General features: G+C 57.7%; 1 protein-coding gene across 1 annotated transcript in view; it reads right to left on the bottom strand.

Moving 5' to 3' along the window:
- GREB1 (growth regulating estrogen receptor binding 1) overlaps window positions 1-16,188 on the bottom strand; it is a 76,731-nt gene that overhangs the window by 44,966 nt on the left and 15,577 nt on the right. The window contains 7 exon segments of the mRNA XM_078444975.2: window positions 1,298-1,648; window positions 3,865-4,050; window positions 7,311-7,454; window positions 7,941-8,054; window positions 11,548-11,676; window positions 13,834-13,977; window positions 15,376-15,558. Coding sequence (XP_078301101.1) covers window positions 1,298-1,648; window positions 3,865-4,050; window positions 7,311-7,454; window positions 7,941-8,054; window positions 11,548-11,676; window positions 13,834-13,977; window positions 15,376-15,558 — 1,251 coding nt within the window.

The raw sequence follows: 16,188 nt of genomic DNA, 5'->3' as shown, positions 1-16,188 counted from the left end.
TCATGACCCGAGCCAAAACCAAGGGCCGGACGGACACTTAACCGACTGAGCCACCCAGGTGCCCCTAAATTAAATGTTTTCAAAAAACAGAAACGCTTCTGCAGTTCCTGCCATCTCAGTGGATGGTGTCTGCATCAGCTACACGGCCAAAGCCCTCGGGGTATTCCCACACAGTCCACATGGCCCCCCCGGCCCCCCCCCACCACAAACCCCACAGGTACCCACCCCACAGACACCCAGAATCAGGCCGCTCCTCTGCGCCTCCCCCAGCCCAGCCCCGGCCGCCTGCACCGGGCACGGGATGAATCCAGCCCCTCCCCAGGGACCCAAATAGGGGTCCCAAATAGGGGGCTCTCCACACCCAAATAGGTCATTGATTCTTCTAGAACAAAAGCCAGGTCACAGCCCTTCTCTGGTCAAAATCGTGCAACGGTTTCTCAATTCACACAGGGAACAATCCAAAGCTCTGATAAGGCCGTCAGGGCCCCCACACAACGCCCTAGTCCCGTCCTCTGCCCTGGCCTCCTGCTTACTGGCAACATGCCAGGCACGGCCTGTGGCCACGTGGTCCTGGGGGGGCCCCCCCGCAGCTGTCCCCGGAGGCAACATCGCCCGCTGCCTCATTTCTCTCAGGCCCTTGCTCTTAACATCCCCTCTTTAGATAGGTTCTCCTGACCCCTCTTAATAACCAGCTCCCCAAATGGGATCCTCCGACCCCGGGCCCCTCCACCTGTCCACCTGTCACTTTCTGCACTGGCTTTGGTATCTGCCTCCCACACCAGAACGTGCGCTCCAGGCGAGCAGGGACCTCGTTACCTTCCTTCCTGTATCTCCGGTCCCTACAACCGTGGCTGCACACAGTAGGACTTCAATAAATGTTTTTATACTGTATTAGTTCACTGACGCATGAGTCCACATAGACAATGAGATCGCTGGGGTTTTTGTTCTCCATTAGCTAGCTGAAGGAAGTGAGGGCCAGAGTCGTTAAGGGACCAGTCACATCATCAGGTGCATGGACCCAGGCCCTCCACCCGGTCTAACTCCAGAGTTGCCCAGCCTCTCTAGGGTTTGGCAAGGCGGAATGCTCACCCTCCTCTCGGAGGAGGAAAGAATTTTAACTCAGCACGCCAGCCGGGGCACGAGCGGCGCACACCGAGGGGGCTGCTGAGCACTAACCAACCGCTGCCACAGACCCTGGGCCACGAGAGGCAAAAGGCGCGGATCTGCAAAGGAAGGGAGCCGGGAAACAGACGCAGCTGCTTTTCCCGCTGCCCCCAATCTCAGGCGCAGGGCTCACCCGTGACGGCGACGCAGGAGTCGATGGCGGGGCTGCGGCACGCGCGGACGATCACCACGTAGTTGGTCTTGGCGAGCTTGCCCTCGATGAGCAGCCGGAACATCTCGGAGAGGCCCTCGGCCAGGGAGTAGGTGCACTCGATGATGTGCACGCTGTCGTTGCAGGAGCTGGCGGCCAGGCCGGCGAGCCAGGGCAGCTGGGCCGAGGTGACGGGGGCCACGGCGCTGGGCGCGGGCGGGCAGGGCTGCGGCTGCGCCTGCTGGTACTGCCGGATCTCGGTCAGGTGCGATTCGCGCCACGAGCGCAGGAAGATCTGCTCCAGGTCCTCCATCAGGGGCACCTGGTCCGCTGCTGGCAACGACAAGACGGCAGGAGAGGCTTGGGCGCCGGCCCCCGCGTCCCCACCGCGAACACAGGGGGCGATCCTGGGGAGCCGCGCGCAAGCAAACGCGAAAGTAACACAGTCCGCGTCATCAATGCCAGATCGTCTCAGGGACCGCGGGGAGGTACAGGGAGGGCAGCCGCGCGGCCAGAAGCTCCCCAGCCTAGCGCGGCCACAGCTCTTTCTGCCTGTTCCTCAGTCTGGGTTTCACGCACGGGTTTTAAATAGCAGCAAGGACTGCGAGCCTACGACTCCGGGGCTCCTCCTCTTTCCCTACCTTCTGCCGTAACCACGCATCGCGCTGTCTGCGGTCCGCGCCCAGCACGGTCACTGGCCACGCAAAGTCCCTTCCTACGAGACTCTACCGTTTACTCACTGGTGTCTCCACTGTCGATCCTTTCTTTGCTGCCACGTAGCCACCTCTGCACAATACGCGTCTTTATGCATAGAACCTAGCTTCCCGGAGTCTCGAAACTGGGCTTCCGGGGCCAACCGGTACACATCGTCAGACTGTGTCCAGTGGGCCTACGTGCGTCTACCTACCGGTGACTTTAATGTCACGTGTGACACTGGTTTTACTGCACCCTTAGCCCCACTGGATACCCACGCTTGCGTCATCAATTCGAGACATACGTTACTTGATTTGTGGGTCTGACGCCTAGGAGACTGAATACCGTCAGCCTTTCTTTCCTAGACGTTTTCTGGCGTATTTGTCCAAATCTTATATCTGGGGGAGTTGGAGGAAGCGGCACCACGCTTGGACTCGGAAGGCGTGCTCCCTTCCGGTTCCACCCGGCGCCAGCACGGATCCAGAGCTATCTTACGATACGGGTTCCTGATCTGAAACACGGGATCACAATACACACGCACGAGGCGATGCCAAGATTTGATCAGATTAGCCGTTAGGCCTCCCATCTTTGAAATCTTTCCCCTTGGGGCGCCTGGGTGGCTCAGTCGGTTAAGCGTCTGACTTCAGCTCAGGTCACGATCTCGCGGTCCGTGAGTTCGAGCCCCGCGTCGGGCTCTGGGCTGATGGCTCAGAGCCTGGAGCCTGCTTCCAATTCTGTGTCTCCCTCTCTCTCTGACCCTCCCCCGTTCATGCTCTGTCTCTCTCTGTCTCAAAAATAAATAAACTTAAAAAAAAAAAAATTAAAAAAAAAAAAAAAAATCTTTCCCCTTGAGCCCACGCCCCCTTCCGGAATCACCATCACCAAACCGAGCTCTTGGGAGAGCTGTCTACGCTCCCTGCACTTGCCTCCTGTCTCCAATCCACCGCAGCACGGCTTCTGTCCCCCACACTCCTCGGACGCACCCATCGCCGAGGTGCCTGTCACTCCCATGTGCCCAAACCCAATGGCCAATCATCAGCCTTCACTCTGCTCTTGGCCTCACTGACTCAGGTGACTGGTCCCTCTCCTGAAATGCTTTCACGGGATGCTGCGTCCGTGTTTACCTGTTCCTTCAACACAGTCGCGGGCCAACTACAGTGCAGGTGCTGTTGGACACGCAGATGTGAACTAAATCAACGTTCCTGATGTCACGGACCCTACATCCTAACCGCGGAGATGCACGGAAAGCGAGCAAATGCTGGTGCACTAAAGGCAAGATACGGAGGAGAGAGACTCCCAGGGACCTGCGGAGGGGGCACTGTCTTAGATACGGTGATAAGGTTCTCCCTGAGGTGACACAGGAACCAAAACTCGGAGGACAGGTCCTGGGCAGGGCCGTTTCTCGGGGAAGCAACAGCAAGCACAGAGTAGACGGGTCTGCCGCGGGCCACGGCGGGGCTGGAGCGGAAGCGGAGGTGGGAGGAGGCCTGGTCACTTGGGCCCTGGAACCGGTATGGGTTGAGTGTGTGATAGGAGACCCCGGGGGGCCCCAGCAGAGAACAGATACGATGAGATTCACGATCGTTAACAGCTGTGCAGAATGGGGGGCAGAGCCGCACCCTGGCAAGGGAGGGCTGTGGCGGAGGAGGGTGGGGGACGCCGCATCTGGGACGAGGCAGGGCTTTCCGGTGGGTGGGATGTGGGTGGTGAGAAAGGATGGTCCCCGGCACTTCCTGTCCGCCAGCCAGCGTGGCTTCTCAAGGGCTCCAAGTGCCGGGCAGGGATCCGGACTGACGGGCCGCCTCGGGCCGCGGCCGCTGCACCAATGGGCCCCACGCGGCGGGAGGGAGGCTCACCCAGCTGGACGAGATAGTAGACGGTCAGTAGCAGCTGCACCTCCTCGGAGATGGGCTGTATCGCCGAGGCCCCGTAGTGCTCATACGCCCGGGAGATGGACTGAGAGTTCTGGTAGCACGTGTACAGGAGGGGGCTCACGACGACGTCACTCAGGTTCCCGCAGAGGTAAGGGAAGTTCCCGTGGCCTGCGGAGGAAGCAACCACGTCCGCTTGGCGACTGGCGTGGGGCACACGTGGCCCCCACAAGCGCGCACGTCGGAGGCGAGGGAGCCGAAGCGGGCAGGCGAGAGGCCCCTGGGCTGACTCACGCGTCCCTCTTCGGGGAGAGGGAGGAGGGAGGAGGGAGGAGGGAGGAGGGAGGAGGGAGGAGGGAGGAGGGAGGAGGGAGGAGGGAGGAGGGAGGAGGGAGGAGGGAGGAGGGAGGAGGGAGGAGGGAGGAGGGAGGAGGGAGGGGATCGCAGATTTCCCGCCCTTGCTGAGCTAGTGCACCTGCTCTGAATACCGACCAGGGCTCCAGCGTCTGCCTGTTCGTCGTGCCCAACCCTTGTGGTTCACAGGTGAGCTCGCTGAGGCCCAGAGAGACGCGCCCAAAGCCGAACAGGCGCCCCGCTGACTACAGAACGCCTCTTGTGAGCGCTCTGCCGCCCCCCCCTGCCAGCCAGCCTGCCCCTCCCCGACTCCTCCATGCTGGCTTCTGTTCCCCATCCTCCCAGGACTCTCTGGCAGGCTGAGTGAGGAAAATGAGTCACTGCGCAGACCGGGGGCTCCAGATACTGACGGAAGCCGACCAATGCTTTAGCACACGTTAGGGGACCAGTTCCGACGAGAACCCTCAGGGTCAGAAGAGCCCGGCCGGACTGATTCTCCTCCGCGCTGGGCATCAGCTGTGTGGCCCTGCGCAGGAAGTAGGACTTCTCTGAGTCTCAGTCTCCACATCTGTAAAATGGGTCGAAGACACGCAGCCCTCATGGGGCTGCCGAGATAACTGGATGCGCCAGATGCACGTGTGCCGTCCTGTGCTTGGTCTGAACTCGTTCACCAAACACACGCTCACTGAATGCCCGCTGTGTGCTACGTGCTGGCATCATGCTTGGCTCTGGGGAAATCTGACGCCTGAGACAGTTCACATCCTCACACAACTGCGTCTCAAACCTGAGGGTCCCCCGGGCCCCTTCTGGGCCTTCCCGCACAGCTTCTGATTTGGAAAAGGGGCCTGATTCTGATTCCAGGATGGGCCTGGGAATTCACCCCTCTAACAGGTCCTGGACGATGCTGGGCCTGCTGGACCAAGGACCACAGTTGGGGTGCCACGGCTTGCGAACATTATGGCTTAAACTGCGTTGGGGCCCAGGAGAAAGAAACTAAGGCAGCCTCGTGGAGAAGGCACATGGGTTTGGGTCCTAAGGCACAGGTGGGGTTTGGGCATGAGGTGGGCTGGGGGCGGGAAGACCCAGGACAGCAGGCATGTTACAAAGAGTGCGTGGCTGGGGCGCCTGGGTGGCTCCGTGGGTAAAGCGTCCGACTTCCGCTTGGGTCATGATCTCGTGGTTTGTGGGTTCCAGCCCCGCGTCGGGCTCTGTGCTGACAGCTCGGAGCCTGGAGCCTGCTTCAGATTCTGTGTCTCCCCCTCTCTCTGCCCCTCCCCTGCTCATGCTCTGTCTCCATCTCTCAATAATAATTAAATGTTTAAAAAAAAAAACACACACAAAGAGTGAGTGGCTTAAACCGAGCAGAAAGTGCAGTGACCTTGAGGAATAAGGAGGATGGTCTATAGCTGAGGTCGTTAGAGGCGGGTCTGCCGGACCCTCACCCCGACTCCTCTGAGGCCCCTGGCTCGGGGGAGGCACAGATGCCACCCTGCCCGTAGTGGTGCCACCGTGCTCTGTCTTCTCATCCCCGCGTTCTCACAGCGTCTCACAGACACGTAATGGCCGTGCACAGGTTACATGTAACACTGTTGCACGTTGACCTTCTTCTCAATTAGCCAAGAGGGCCCGATGGGATTACCGGCCATGACTCATGCTGGGTTCAAACCCAGATCTGCACCCCTATCCATTTTTTTTTAGGAAAAAAAAGGAGTGCCTCTCTTATTTCTTAATTACCGGTAAGATACCTCCCACTTGCCTACGACCCTCTCTCCTCTGTGCCTCCAAACACGATGCCAGATGCTGTACCAGCTTCTTTAGGAAGGAGGCGCACGTGCGTGTGTGTGTTATCACACGGCCCCGGCGACCGTCATCATCACGCGAGTCCCACCAGACCTTCACATTTCAACCTCTCCTGCTTCGCTAGAAGGGGACTTCCTTACTTGCGGCAAGTCTGCCCCCACGGAGGCTCCATTAACCTACGGTCGCAAAACAGATTGAGTCTAGGTTCCTGCTTCCATGTGGCGACCGTGGCCGTCTTCGCCCAAAGTCAGATTGCATAGTCAAAATGAACTAGTGGCAGAGGATGACACAGGACAATCCACCGGACCGGGGGTCCCGGGAGCAAGGGGCTGACTGATCTGTCTCCGTTCCCTGGTGCTTTGTACTGGACCTGTCATTATGGCACGAATGAGTGAATGAATGAATGAGCGAGCTAGTGAATGAGCGAGTGAATGAATGAATGAGCGAGTGAATGAGTATGTGAACGAGCAAGTGAATGAGCGATCGAGGGAATTAGTAAGTGAATGAGTGAGCAAAAGAGTAAGCAAATGAATGAATGAGCAAATGAATGAGCCAATGAGTGAGTCCATGAGTGAATGAGCAAGTGAACAAGTGAGTGAATAAGTGAGCAAGTGAATTAGTAAGTGAATGAGTGAATGAGTGAGTGAGCGAATGAGTGAATGAGCAAGTGAACAAGCGAGTGAATGAGTGAGCAAATTAGTAAGCGAATGAGTGAGCGAGTGAGCGAATGAGTGAATTAGTAAGTGAATGAGTGAGTGAGCAAATGAGTAAGTGAATGAGTGAATGAGCGAGTGAATGAGCGAGTGAATGAGCAAATGCACAAGCAAGCGAGTGAATGAGTGAGCGAATGAGTGAACAAGCGAGTGAGCGAATTAGTAAGTGAATGAATGAGCTAATGAGTAAGCGAATGAGTGAATGAGCGAGTGAATGAGCGAGTGAATGAGCAAGTGAATGAGCGAGTGAATGAGCGAGTGAATGAGCAAGTGAATGAGCGAGTGAATGAGCGAGTGAATGAGCGAGCGAGAGCGAGTGAATGAACAGATGCGTATCATGGAACAGAATCGTTCCACTTGGGCTTGTCGTGCAAACCTGTGAAAGGCCCTAGAACTCTTGGCATGTGACCAGGGGCAACACCAGCGACTGGTCTGCTTAGCTCCTCCGTTGCCCTGGAAAGGGTCTGAGAGTTTCCTCAGGGGCACACCCTTGGAGTCAGCCTGTCCCTTGTTCATCCCTTCAGGCTCTCCGACGTCCACCACCTGTCCCACTGCTGTACTTGCCTTTAAATATCACCGGCTTGGCCTTGCATATTTTCAGCAAGTTGTCAGGGACGGACACTGGTTCTCCAGAGGCCACAACGGGGAAGGTGACCGACGCTGGTCCCACCGAGCCAACCTGGGGCACGCAGGACATGCCTGCGCTCTCTAGGGACAGGCCAGGAGAGTTAGGAAGACAGGCCAAACAAGCCACCCACCTCTGGCAGACCCGACGTCAGGCCGGCCTGCGAATCTGCTACAATCTGACCCTCACCCCTACCTGTGGGAGCCCCCAAGTCTTGGAATCACAGACTCCTGAGTCAAAGCATCTTCAGAGTCGCTTGATCCAATCTTCCCCGCCAAACAACCCAGTCCCCTCCTCTTCAGTCTCCCTGCCACGTGGCAGGCAAGCCCCTTTTAAATTCCTTTAGGGTCAGGGAACGAGCTCACTGCCATACAGGAAGCCTGGGCTTGGTTGAGCAGCCCCACCGTACGAGAAAGAGACCCTCCGTTATACCCAAGTCTGCCCCCCAGAACATCCTCGCCGATTCACGCGGAAGCACACACACGGGCACACACGCCCACGCACCACCAGCAGCAGCACCACCACGGGTCCCCAAGTCTCGGGTTTCTGGCAACGTTGCCGTCACTTACCGTACTTAGCTCTGTTCCCACCACCCTGGGCGTAGCCAGCATCTGTCGCTGATGGAGATTCTGGGGACCACCCTTTGTGGCGTTTTTTCGGGGGCCCAGAGTTTGATAAGATACCTAGACAACATTCAGAGTACGGATTAGGCTTTCGCTAAGGATGAGCTTCCAAACGCTCCCCCTGCTCTGGAGAGCACGTATTTGTTATTTTTTAAAAAATCAGAGCCTTACGACGGTCGTTAGCTGTTTAGGGAAGCGTCCGGGCATGAGGAAATACCCTGTCCATTTCAGTGAACGTTTCGTTCCAAACCACGCAAGTGCCTCGGCCTGATCTCTGAGCCCTTAGCACACCCTCACCTTTAACATGGGGTCACAAGCCCTGCCGTTAAAGGTGGTTTCATGAAGACTAAAGAGAATGTAGCGAAAGCACAGCCTTGGGGCCCACTGGCCGGTAGCCCCCAAGACCACATCCTCCTTCCCCTCCTCCTCTAAACTGCCCCGTGAATGCCCATGTGCTTCTGGGATAAGCCACGGTCACGTTCGACCGACCACCACACAGTTTCACCACCTGGGGGCAGGACCGCTCTACGTGTGTTCCTCTCCCACCCCAGCCTTGACCACTAACTTCAGACCAAAGAAGTCAACAGGAACAGAGGCTGGTACCTGCTGTTGTTTACGAGTCATCCTCGCCCACTCTAGATAACAGCATGTGCGTGTCTCACGCTCTGCGCCCGGGTTATTCAAAATATCCAGAGTTGGTTACCACATTCGTTTGAGCAATCCGACTCAAAATCTCCCCTACGTTTAGAAGTACACATCCAGCTGTGGCTGCACATTAAACGCCCCTGGGAAACCTTTAAAGCTCTCTGTGCCCGGACGCAAGCCCATCCCAGGTAAAGCGGAACCCCGCGTCTGGGGGAGCCCCGGGCACCGTGGTGACTCCAAGCTCCCTGGTGACCCTAACTCACAACCAGCGTTGAAAACCACGGTGTAGGGCAAGGTTCCTACAAATCTGGCCTGAGAAGGAGCTGGGCAGAAGCAGCAGGGGCCTGCTAAAACCATCCGCTCCCGGGCCCCACCCTGACCTACAGAACCAGACTTCTGGAAACGAGAATGAGAAAACGCCACCGTTCGTGGGCACCCTGGTTTTGCTTAAGCGCCCCGCAGGGTCTTGCTCCAGGGTCTGTTAAAAGTGGTAAAATTATGCTTGACTCCGCCTTAGACTGATCAAAAATGAACAAAGGGAACAAAAAGTGAAAACAGAAAACAGGTGGCTCACACAGAGCTTTCGAGCAGGCGGGCTCCTTAGACACGCCTCCTCCCGGCAACACCTGAGGCAGCTACTATAACCGCTGTTCCGTTTATCTTCTATTACCTTCTACTGCCCGCACATCTGTCTTCAGGTGCGGACAGAGGCGCCCCACAGAGACCAAGACGCCTCTGGAAACCACACTCAGCCACCGTAGAGGGGCCAGGCCTCGATACTACGGATGGAGGGTCTACAGATGTCCTCCCCCTTTGGGACACAAGCCCTCACCGCTCTGCTGGACCCAGCTCGACTCTCCCAAAGTGACGTCACTGGGAGTCGTCCCTGTGGTGCCAATGTGGACCAGCCCTCGCGGTGTCTCCTGGTATCGGGGTGGGGGGCACCCCTTGGCATGTTGGGTGAGCGAGTTTTTATTATGTAGACTTCCATGTCACTCCAGGACATGTAGCACCCAGACCCCCCTGTGTGGATCAAGCAAGGATCCTGGGCACTTGCTAACGCCCCCCGGAGAGGGGGCAGGACTTTTCCACTCAGGACCACTGAGCGACAGCCCTCAAGCCCGAATTCAACACCTCTTGTCGTTTTAGGAGCAGTTGATTAACATGGGCTTCCTCTCTCCCCAGAGCGGGCGGGAAGGCACAGGACCTCTGACATTTCGGCTGTGTCGTCTGAACAACTGTGTTCAGTCTGTGAAGGTGTCCCGGGCGGCCAGGTGCCGAGGCCCCAAGATGGGAAGGACGCTGGCCCTGCTCTCAGGACCTTCGGTACCTGACGGACACGGATGGCCGTGGAACTGAGACCAGGGAAGGTACCCCCGCTGCAGGAGGAGAGGACAGCTGAGCTAAGCCCTGAAAGGCAGGTTTAGCGGCAGTCAGGACTCAGTGCGTGACCAGGGGGTGAGGACAGGAAGGGGAGGGCACTCCTGGAGCGTGGCGGTCTCAAACAGTGGGGAATGAATAAGGTTCCTCAGGTTGGTTGGGGCCAGATTCCAGAAGGGTTCAAGGGCTGCCAGGGACTAGGGGCATTCTACTTCCCACACGGCTCCTCGTTCACCGCGGAGCGGGGCCCCCGTGCCCCGCTGCCCGGGCAAAGGCTGGACGTATACAGGCCTCCACGCAGGCCGGGCAGGTGCCACAGTGCAAGGCTGCCATCACCATCCCAGAGCCCTGGTCGTCGGCCACGGGGCCACCCTAAATTCAGCACCTTGCCAAGAAACACCAGTCACAGCCCGGAGCGGCTGGAGGGGGGATAGAGACTGGACCTCAGATTCCATGCTGGTTAGGACTGGGGAGTCTCAGGTCCAATTCAGAAAAGACACTGGTCCTTCCACCAGGGAGGGGACACTGGTCTTGTACCAGGGATGTCCTCTGCCGGCCATGTAACAGAAGCAGGGAAGCCTCGCCTCTAGGCCTGGGCTGCCTCTCTGGGCCTCACTTCCCTTCTCTACCAAACAGAATGTGGGACCAGAGAGTTACTACGGGCTCTTCCAGTTGGACAGTCTTGGCTGCCAAAATCCACTCAGCTGCGTGCAGGGAGGACGGGGAGAGAGGTAACCCTGGCTTACTAAATGGCTCCTGAGAGCCCAGAGGGGCGAGCACTGAGCTCGGAGTCAGAGGCTCCACGGCCTCTACTCTAGCAGAAGGTCTGTGTAACCCCTTCGTGCACCTCTTCATCCTCTTCTGAGCTTCCTCCCTCACCGCCTCTCACGCTTCCCCAGCTCTAAGGTGCAGCTCGACTGTCACCTCCTCCAGGAAGTCCTCCCTGCAAAGGAGCTCAGTGATGATGCCGAGGGGGGCATGGTCACTCAGTGAGCTGCCAGATGTGTGTGAATCTCCATACAGCACCTCATCTGACCCTCCCAGCTGCCCTGAATGCAGAATTCTGATCTCCAGATGAGGGCACAATTTAGCCAGAAGGCTTGTCCAAGATCCCCCTGACCAATAAGAGACAGCATTGAGTTTCGAATTCGTGTTTATCTGATTTTGGAGCCCGTGTTTTTCCCATGACACCACACTGCCCCCTATTTCTCAGGAGGGACTTCACAGCCCTCCTGACGTGTAGCCCACAAGACTGGTCGCCCACCTCACAAGGGGCTCCCGCTGCTTCTTGCCATACACCCATCACCCAAGTCGGTGGACGAAGCCACGGCCCCACCCACACCAGGGCCTGGGCACAGCCCCACGGACCCGGGAGGCACCTGCCGGCCTGTCCTGACTCTCTCTCCATGCCACACCCACTCCGTGAGGCTCAGTGGCCCCAGTACGGTGGCGCCCACAACCCCCACAACAGCCTGGCCTAGAAAAAAGCAAGACCGCCCCCCCCCCCCCCCAGGACAGGCGATGCTACCTAATGCCGAGGGCCGTGGCATGGCCGAGAGGTCGTTCTTCACCAGCTGTTGGTGCTTCGGAGAATCTTTGCCATTGAAAACAGCTGGACCCACGGCCGCAGCAAGTGAGGGGTGCTCAGAGGCTGGTCCTGGCAGCAGAGAGAGAGAAAAGGGGAAGCACAGAGCGAGTTCATAGGAGCCCCACTTAGCAGGAAATTACTTCTCTTCCATTTTTACCAACTAGCCGACAAGTGGTTCTGCCCACTGAGGACACACACCCATGCACGCACACCCATGCACACACACTCCTGCTCCAGTGAGCGCACAGCCCGGGTCAATGAAGGACCAGGGAGACAGGAGTGGCCAGTGGGGCCCCTGCATCCCAGGAGTGCACCCGAGGCTGATCCGCCTCCCTTCTCCCACACCCTCACCCCCCAGGCTCCGGTTTGCACCAAACATGCTCAGGACAGTTGTAGGGCACACAGTCACCCAGGGCCCTGGGGCTCCCCAGGTCTGAGGATAATGCCGGGGGAAATTATGGGTTCTGGTCTTGTGAGGCTCACTGCTTCCGTGCTCACATCAGCCAGCGTGGTCTGGAAGGCCCCCCAGAGTCGGGGGCAGCACAAAACCTTTCTTGTGGGTGAGGTGGCATGGTGAGGGGCTTAGGGGCACAGTTCTGAAGCCCACTGCCCTGGGTCTGAATCCCCTGCTCGGTTGCCGCCCGGGGCTGAGTGACCTTACTTAACCTTCTGAACCCCTTATGCCTCAGCTTTCTCAGCTACAAAAGGGGACAATAACAGAGCCACTGGGAGAAAGCCAGGATTTCAAAGAAGCGTGCCGAACAGTGCCTGGCAGGTAGTGAGTGCTGAGTATTTCCTATTGGCACCATACTTAACTCTTGCAATCACCCTGCAAATTAGAAAAGATCTGCTCCAGCTTTACAGGCGAGGAAACAGGGACGCGAAGAGTTGAAATCAGTTGCCCCGAATCGCCCAGCCAGAGGCTCTCAGTGCTGGAAACTCACACCCAGCTATTCCCATGGCAAAGGCCAAGGGCTCCCCGGCCGCCATGGTAGCAGCGGTTCCTGGGGGCCCGGGCGCGGTGAGGACAAGAGCAGACGGCGTGCAGAGAGGGAGGCCCGGGGCCTCGGTGGGAGGGCACAGTTCCCAACCCTGGCGTGGCCTCTCCGTGGGAGCCAGGGCACCGACTCCCCTCACTAGGCCCCTCTACAGACCTCGTGGGCCGGAGAACGAAAACAGCCAAGCCTCCCAAGCCCTTGAGAAGGCTGCTGGAGTCAACGGCGACCATGCTTGAAGGTCCGTTCAGGAAGGCAAAATGCCAAGCACACGACCCAGAAACCCCTGCTTGTCAAATCTTGACTTCACCTGCAACTGCCCAGGAGACCCCAGGCACACAGCTGAGCCTCAGGTTCCCCAGAAGTACCGCGGGGAAACCCAAGCCTGCTTGCAGGGAGGCTGTTAAGACTCAAGGAGGCACATGCCCAGACTTGTGGGATCCTAAGCACACGGTAGACGGCCCTTGCTCGTCTCATCTGCCCCTTGCAGGCTCCCCACTGCAAACTGGGGGGGGGGGGGGGGGGGGGGGGGGGGTGCTGAGGGACCCCAATTCACCACACCACCGATAAGGGGATCGTATTACGTAGCAGACAGCAACAGAGGACATCTTTCCAAATTAAAAACACAGCATGCGGGGGCGCCTGGGTGGCTCAGTCAGTGAAGCGTTCGACTTAGACTCAGGTCATGACCTCACAGTTTGTGAGTTCAAGACCCGCATCGGGCCCTGTGCCGTCAGCGTGGAGCCTGCGTGGGATCCTCTGTCCCCCTCTCTCTGCTCCTCTCCTGCTCCTTCTCAAAAATAAATTAAAAAAAAAAATTTTTTTTTTAAACACAACACAGCATTCTGTGCCAGAAACTACTACAAATTCAAGATAAAATGCTCAGGCTTTGTAGGCAAAGATGATGTACAAAGCACGCTTCTTATTTATCTTGAAAAACGTTTGGCTGCAGGGGCACCTGGGTGGCTCAGTCGGTGACTCATCCAGCTCTTGATCTCGGCTCAGGTCGTGATCTCACAGTTCATGAGATCGAGCCCCCCCTCCGGCTCTGCGCTAACAGCACGGAGCCTGCTTGGGATTCTCTCTCTCTCTCTCTCTCTCTCTCTCTCTGCCCCCCCCCCCCTCAAAAATAAACACACTTTACAAAAAGAAACAAGAAGATCGCTTGGGCTGCACCCTCAAGCTGCCAGGCTTGTGGGTTTAGCTCCTTTGTGCTTCTCGGTCGCCTCACCTGCCTGCTGGGCTCCCAGGGGGACGCTCGGGCTGGCTCCGGGAACGGGCTCGTTGGAGAAGGCAGCCAGAGGCCCGGAGCTCTCCGCTGGCGGGAAGAGTGAGCTGGAACAGGCACTGGCGGAGGTCGGCCGGCTTCTGAACTCTAAGGGGGCAAGACGCATGCATGAAAAACAACTCCCCCCCCCCCCCCAACCCCGGTCACACGAGGCCTTCCTAGACCGGAGGCTGTCCCCCAAGAGAGCCAGACACCTAGATAACCAAAATGGTGCCAACGCCACACCAGCCTTGCCTCAGCGTAGCTGGGGGAGGCGGGGGTGCGATAACCCCCACGGCTCCGTGCCAAGGGCAGGGGGATCCGTCCGAGGGGCAGCTCTGACTATCAGGAGGGGGAGCAACCCTGAGCGTTTGGGACAAACAGAAAAACAGAGGACACGAATGAGTCACCCCCATCGCTGCCCTTCAAGCCCAAGGAAAGAACAGATTATTACTCAGAGGCAGAGAAAGAGCTGAGAGCCCCCTGTCCTGAAAGCCACCCTCTGCTGGAAAGATTCCCTCCCAGGAGTTGCATCTAGCCTGTGAGGTGTTTGGTCACAGCACGTGATCAAAGACTCTTCCTGGGTCCCACGGCAGAAGCACCACTTGGTACCACTAATTCTCGGTACCAGGAGCTCAAGAAATGTTTACTGAGTCAAGTAAGAAAAGGAGTAGGGGTGGGGGAGGAAGGCCCCGAGCCAGCCCTTCTGAAGTCCCTTCCTTCTATTCACAGAGGCTGGCCAGGAGAGGCCAGGTGACCAGAGATGAACCAACCCAGACAAGGTTCTCGTGGAGACCCCTCCTAGGACATGTCCCTGCACAGCTGGCTGAGTGGGGGCCTCTCAGGGGCCATCCAAGGCTGGGCCTCTGAAAATCCACTGCCCCCCACCCTCTTCTCTCCATAGTTGACTTAGCCATGGGTGATCTGGGAGACAGGAGGGAGGAGGGAAGCCCAGTGACTTCTACGACACTGGCCTTCACAGGGTTCGGGGCGGAGAGAGGACGGGTATCATCCAACCCATTATTTCTCTAAGTCAGAGTTTCTCAACCTCGGCACCGCTGATTATTTAGGCTTGATCGTTCTTTGTGGGTTGGGGTACGGGGCAGGGGGAGCGTGGGGAGGGGGCAGAAAGGGCTATCCTGTGTGCTGCCGGATGTTTAGCAGCATCTCTGGCCTCCATCCACCAGATGGCAGTAGCGCTCTCCAGTCACGATGGGGGACAGAATCACCCCGGGGTTGAGAACCTCTGTCCCAAACGCTTGCCACAAGAAGACACAGGATGGTGTAGCCCCCTGCAAACTTTTAAACGTCCCACACAATTAGGCTGGCACTACAAATGTTTACCCACAATGCAAAGCAGCGCTTTGATTTCACGGGGCTGACCTTCTGCCTGCAATTGTGCCCACGGAGCCTGGGCGCTCCTCCAAGTCCGGCTGACAGGCACCTGGGCCCTCTTGGAGGGCCCCCATTCACCCACCCAACCCTGCTCAAAGCCGAACTGCTCACCTGAGCCTTTCCAACAGATGAGAGGTCCTTTGGTTAGAGTCCCTTGTGCGTTGCGGACCAGGTAATACTTCAAGTGTTTCTGCTTCTTGGGCTGAGTGGTCAACTTGAGATTTATGTGATTAGAGAATTCTGTGAAGTAGCAGAAGCCTTTCTTTCCACAGCCAACGCAATTCCCAGAGAAACCTGGGGGAGGGAAACCACCACGAAGGTCTCCAACTTACCTCCAACATACTCGTCAAATAACGCAGACTGTGGAAATTCTAAATACTCCCATCCTGTGCCACGAACCCGAAAATTCCACGGGGCAAAGGTCCCTAGCACCTTATGTGGGTCCAAGGGTCGAGATGACCTTGACTTGAACAGAAGGAGGCCCAAGAAGACTTAGTCATGGAGGAGGCCCTGAAGCTTGGAAGACTGAACTTGCCGGGGGGCGGGGGGCGGGGGGGACAGATTTTAAAGCCTATACACACAGGAAACATTACAAGATGAGACTATCGCATTCAACCGTCTACACTGATCAAGTGCCTGCAGGAAGTGGTCCACGCCCATCTCCTTCAGTGCTGGCCGGTCACAGAATCTCAAAGCCATCAGACCACTGACGACCTCCCAGGAGCCCCAAACTGCATCCTGACCCCATGAGTCGCTGCAAGAAACAAAGAGAGCTCCACGGGGTGGGGGCTGGAAGGGTTTGGCCACCAGCGGAACGGAGACCCGCTGCCCCGGTGTGGCTGTCACAACGTTGGCATCCTGCGGCCGAGGCCGGAATGGGCCTTTCTGGGGACGGACGGAGGTTCCCACCAGCTGTGAGGCTCC

The sequence above is a fragment of the Panthera onca genome, chromosome A3 (assembly GCF_046562875.1).
Source record: "Panthera onca isolate mPanOnc1 chromosome A3, mPanOnc1 haplotype 2, whole genome shotgun sequence".
Taxonomy (NCBI): Eukaryota; Metazoa; Chordata; class Mammalia; order Carnivora; family Felidae; genus Panthera; species Panthera onca.
This window is presented reverse-complemented; position numbering and strand designations above follow the sequence as displayed.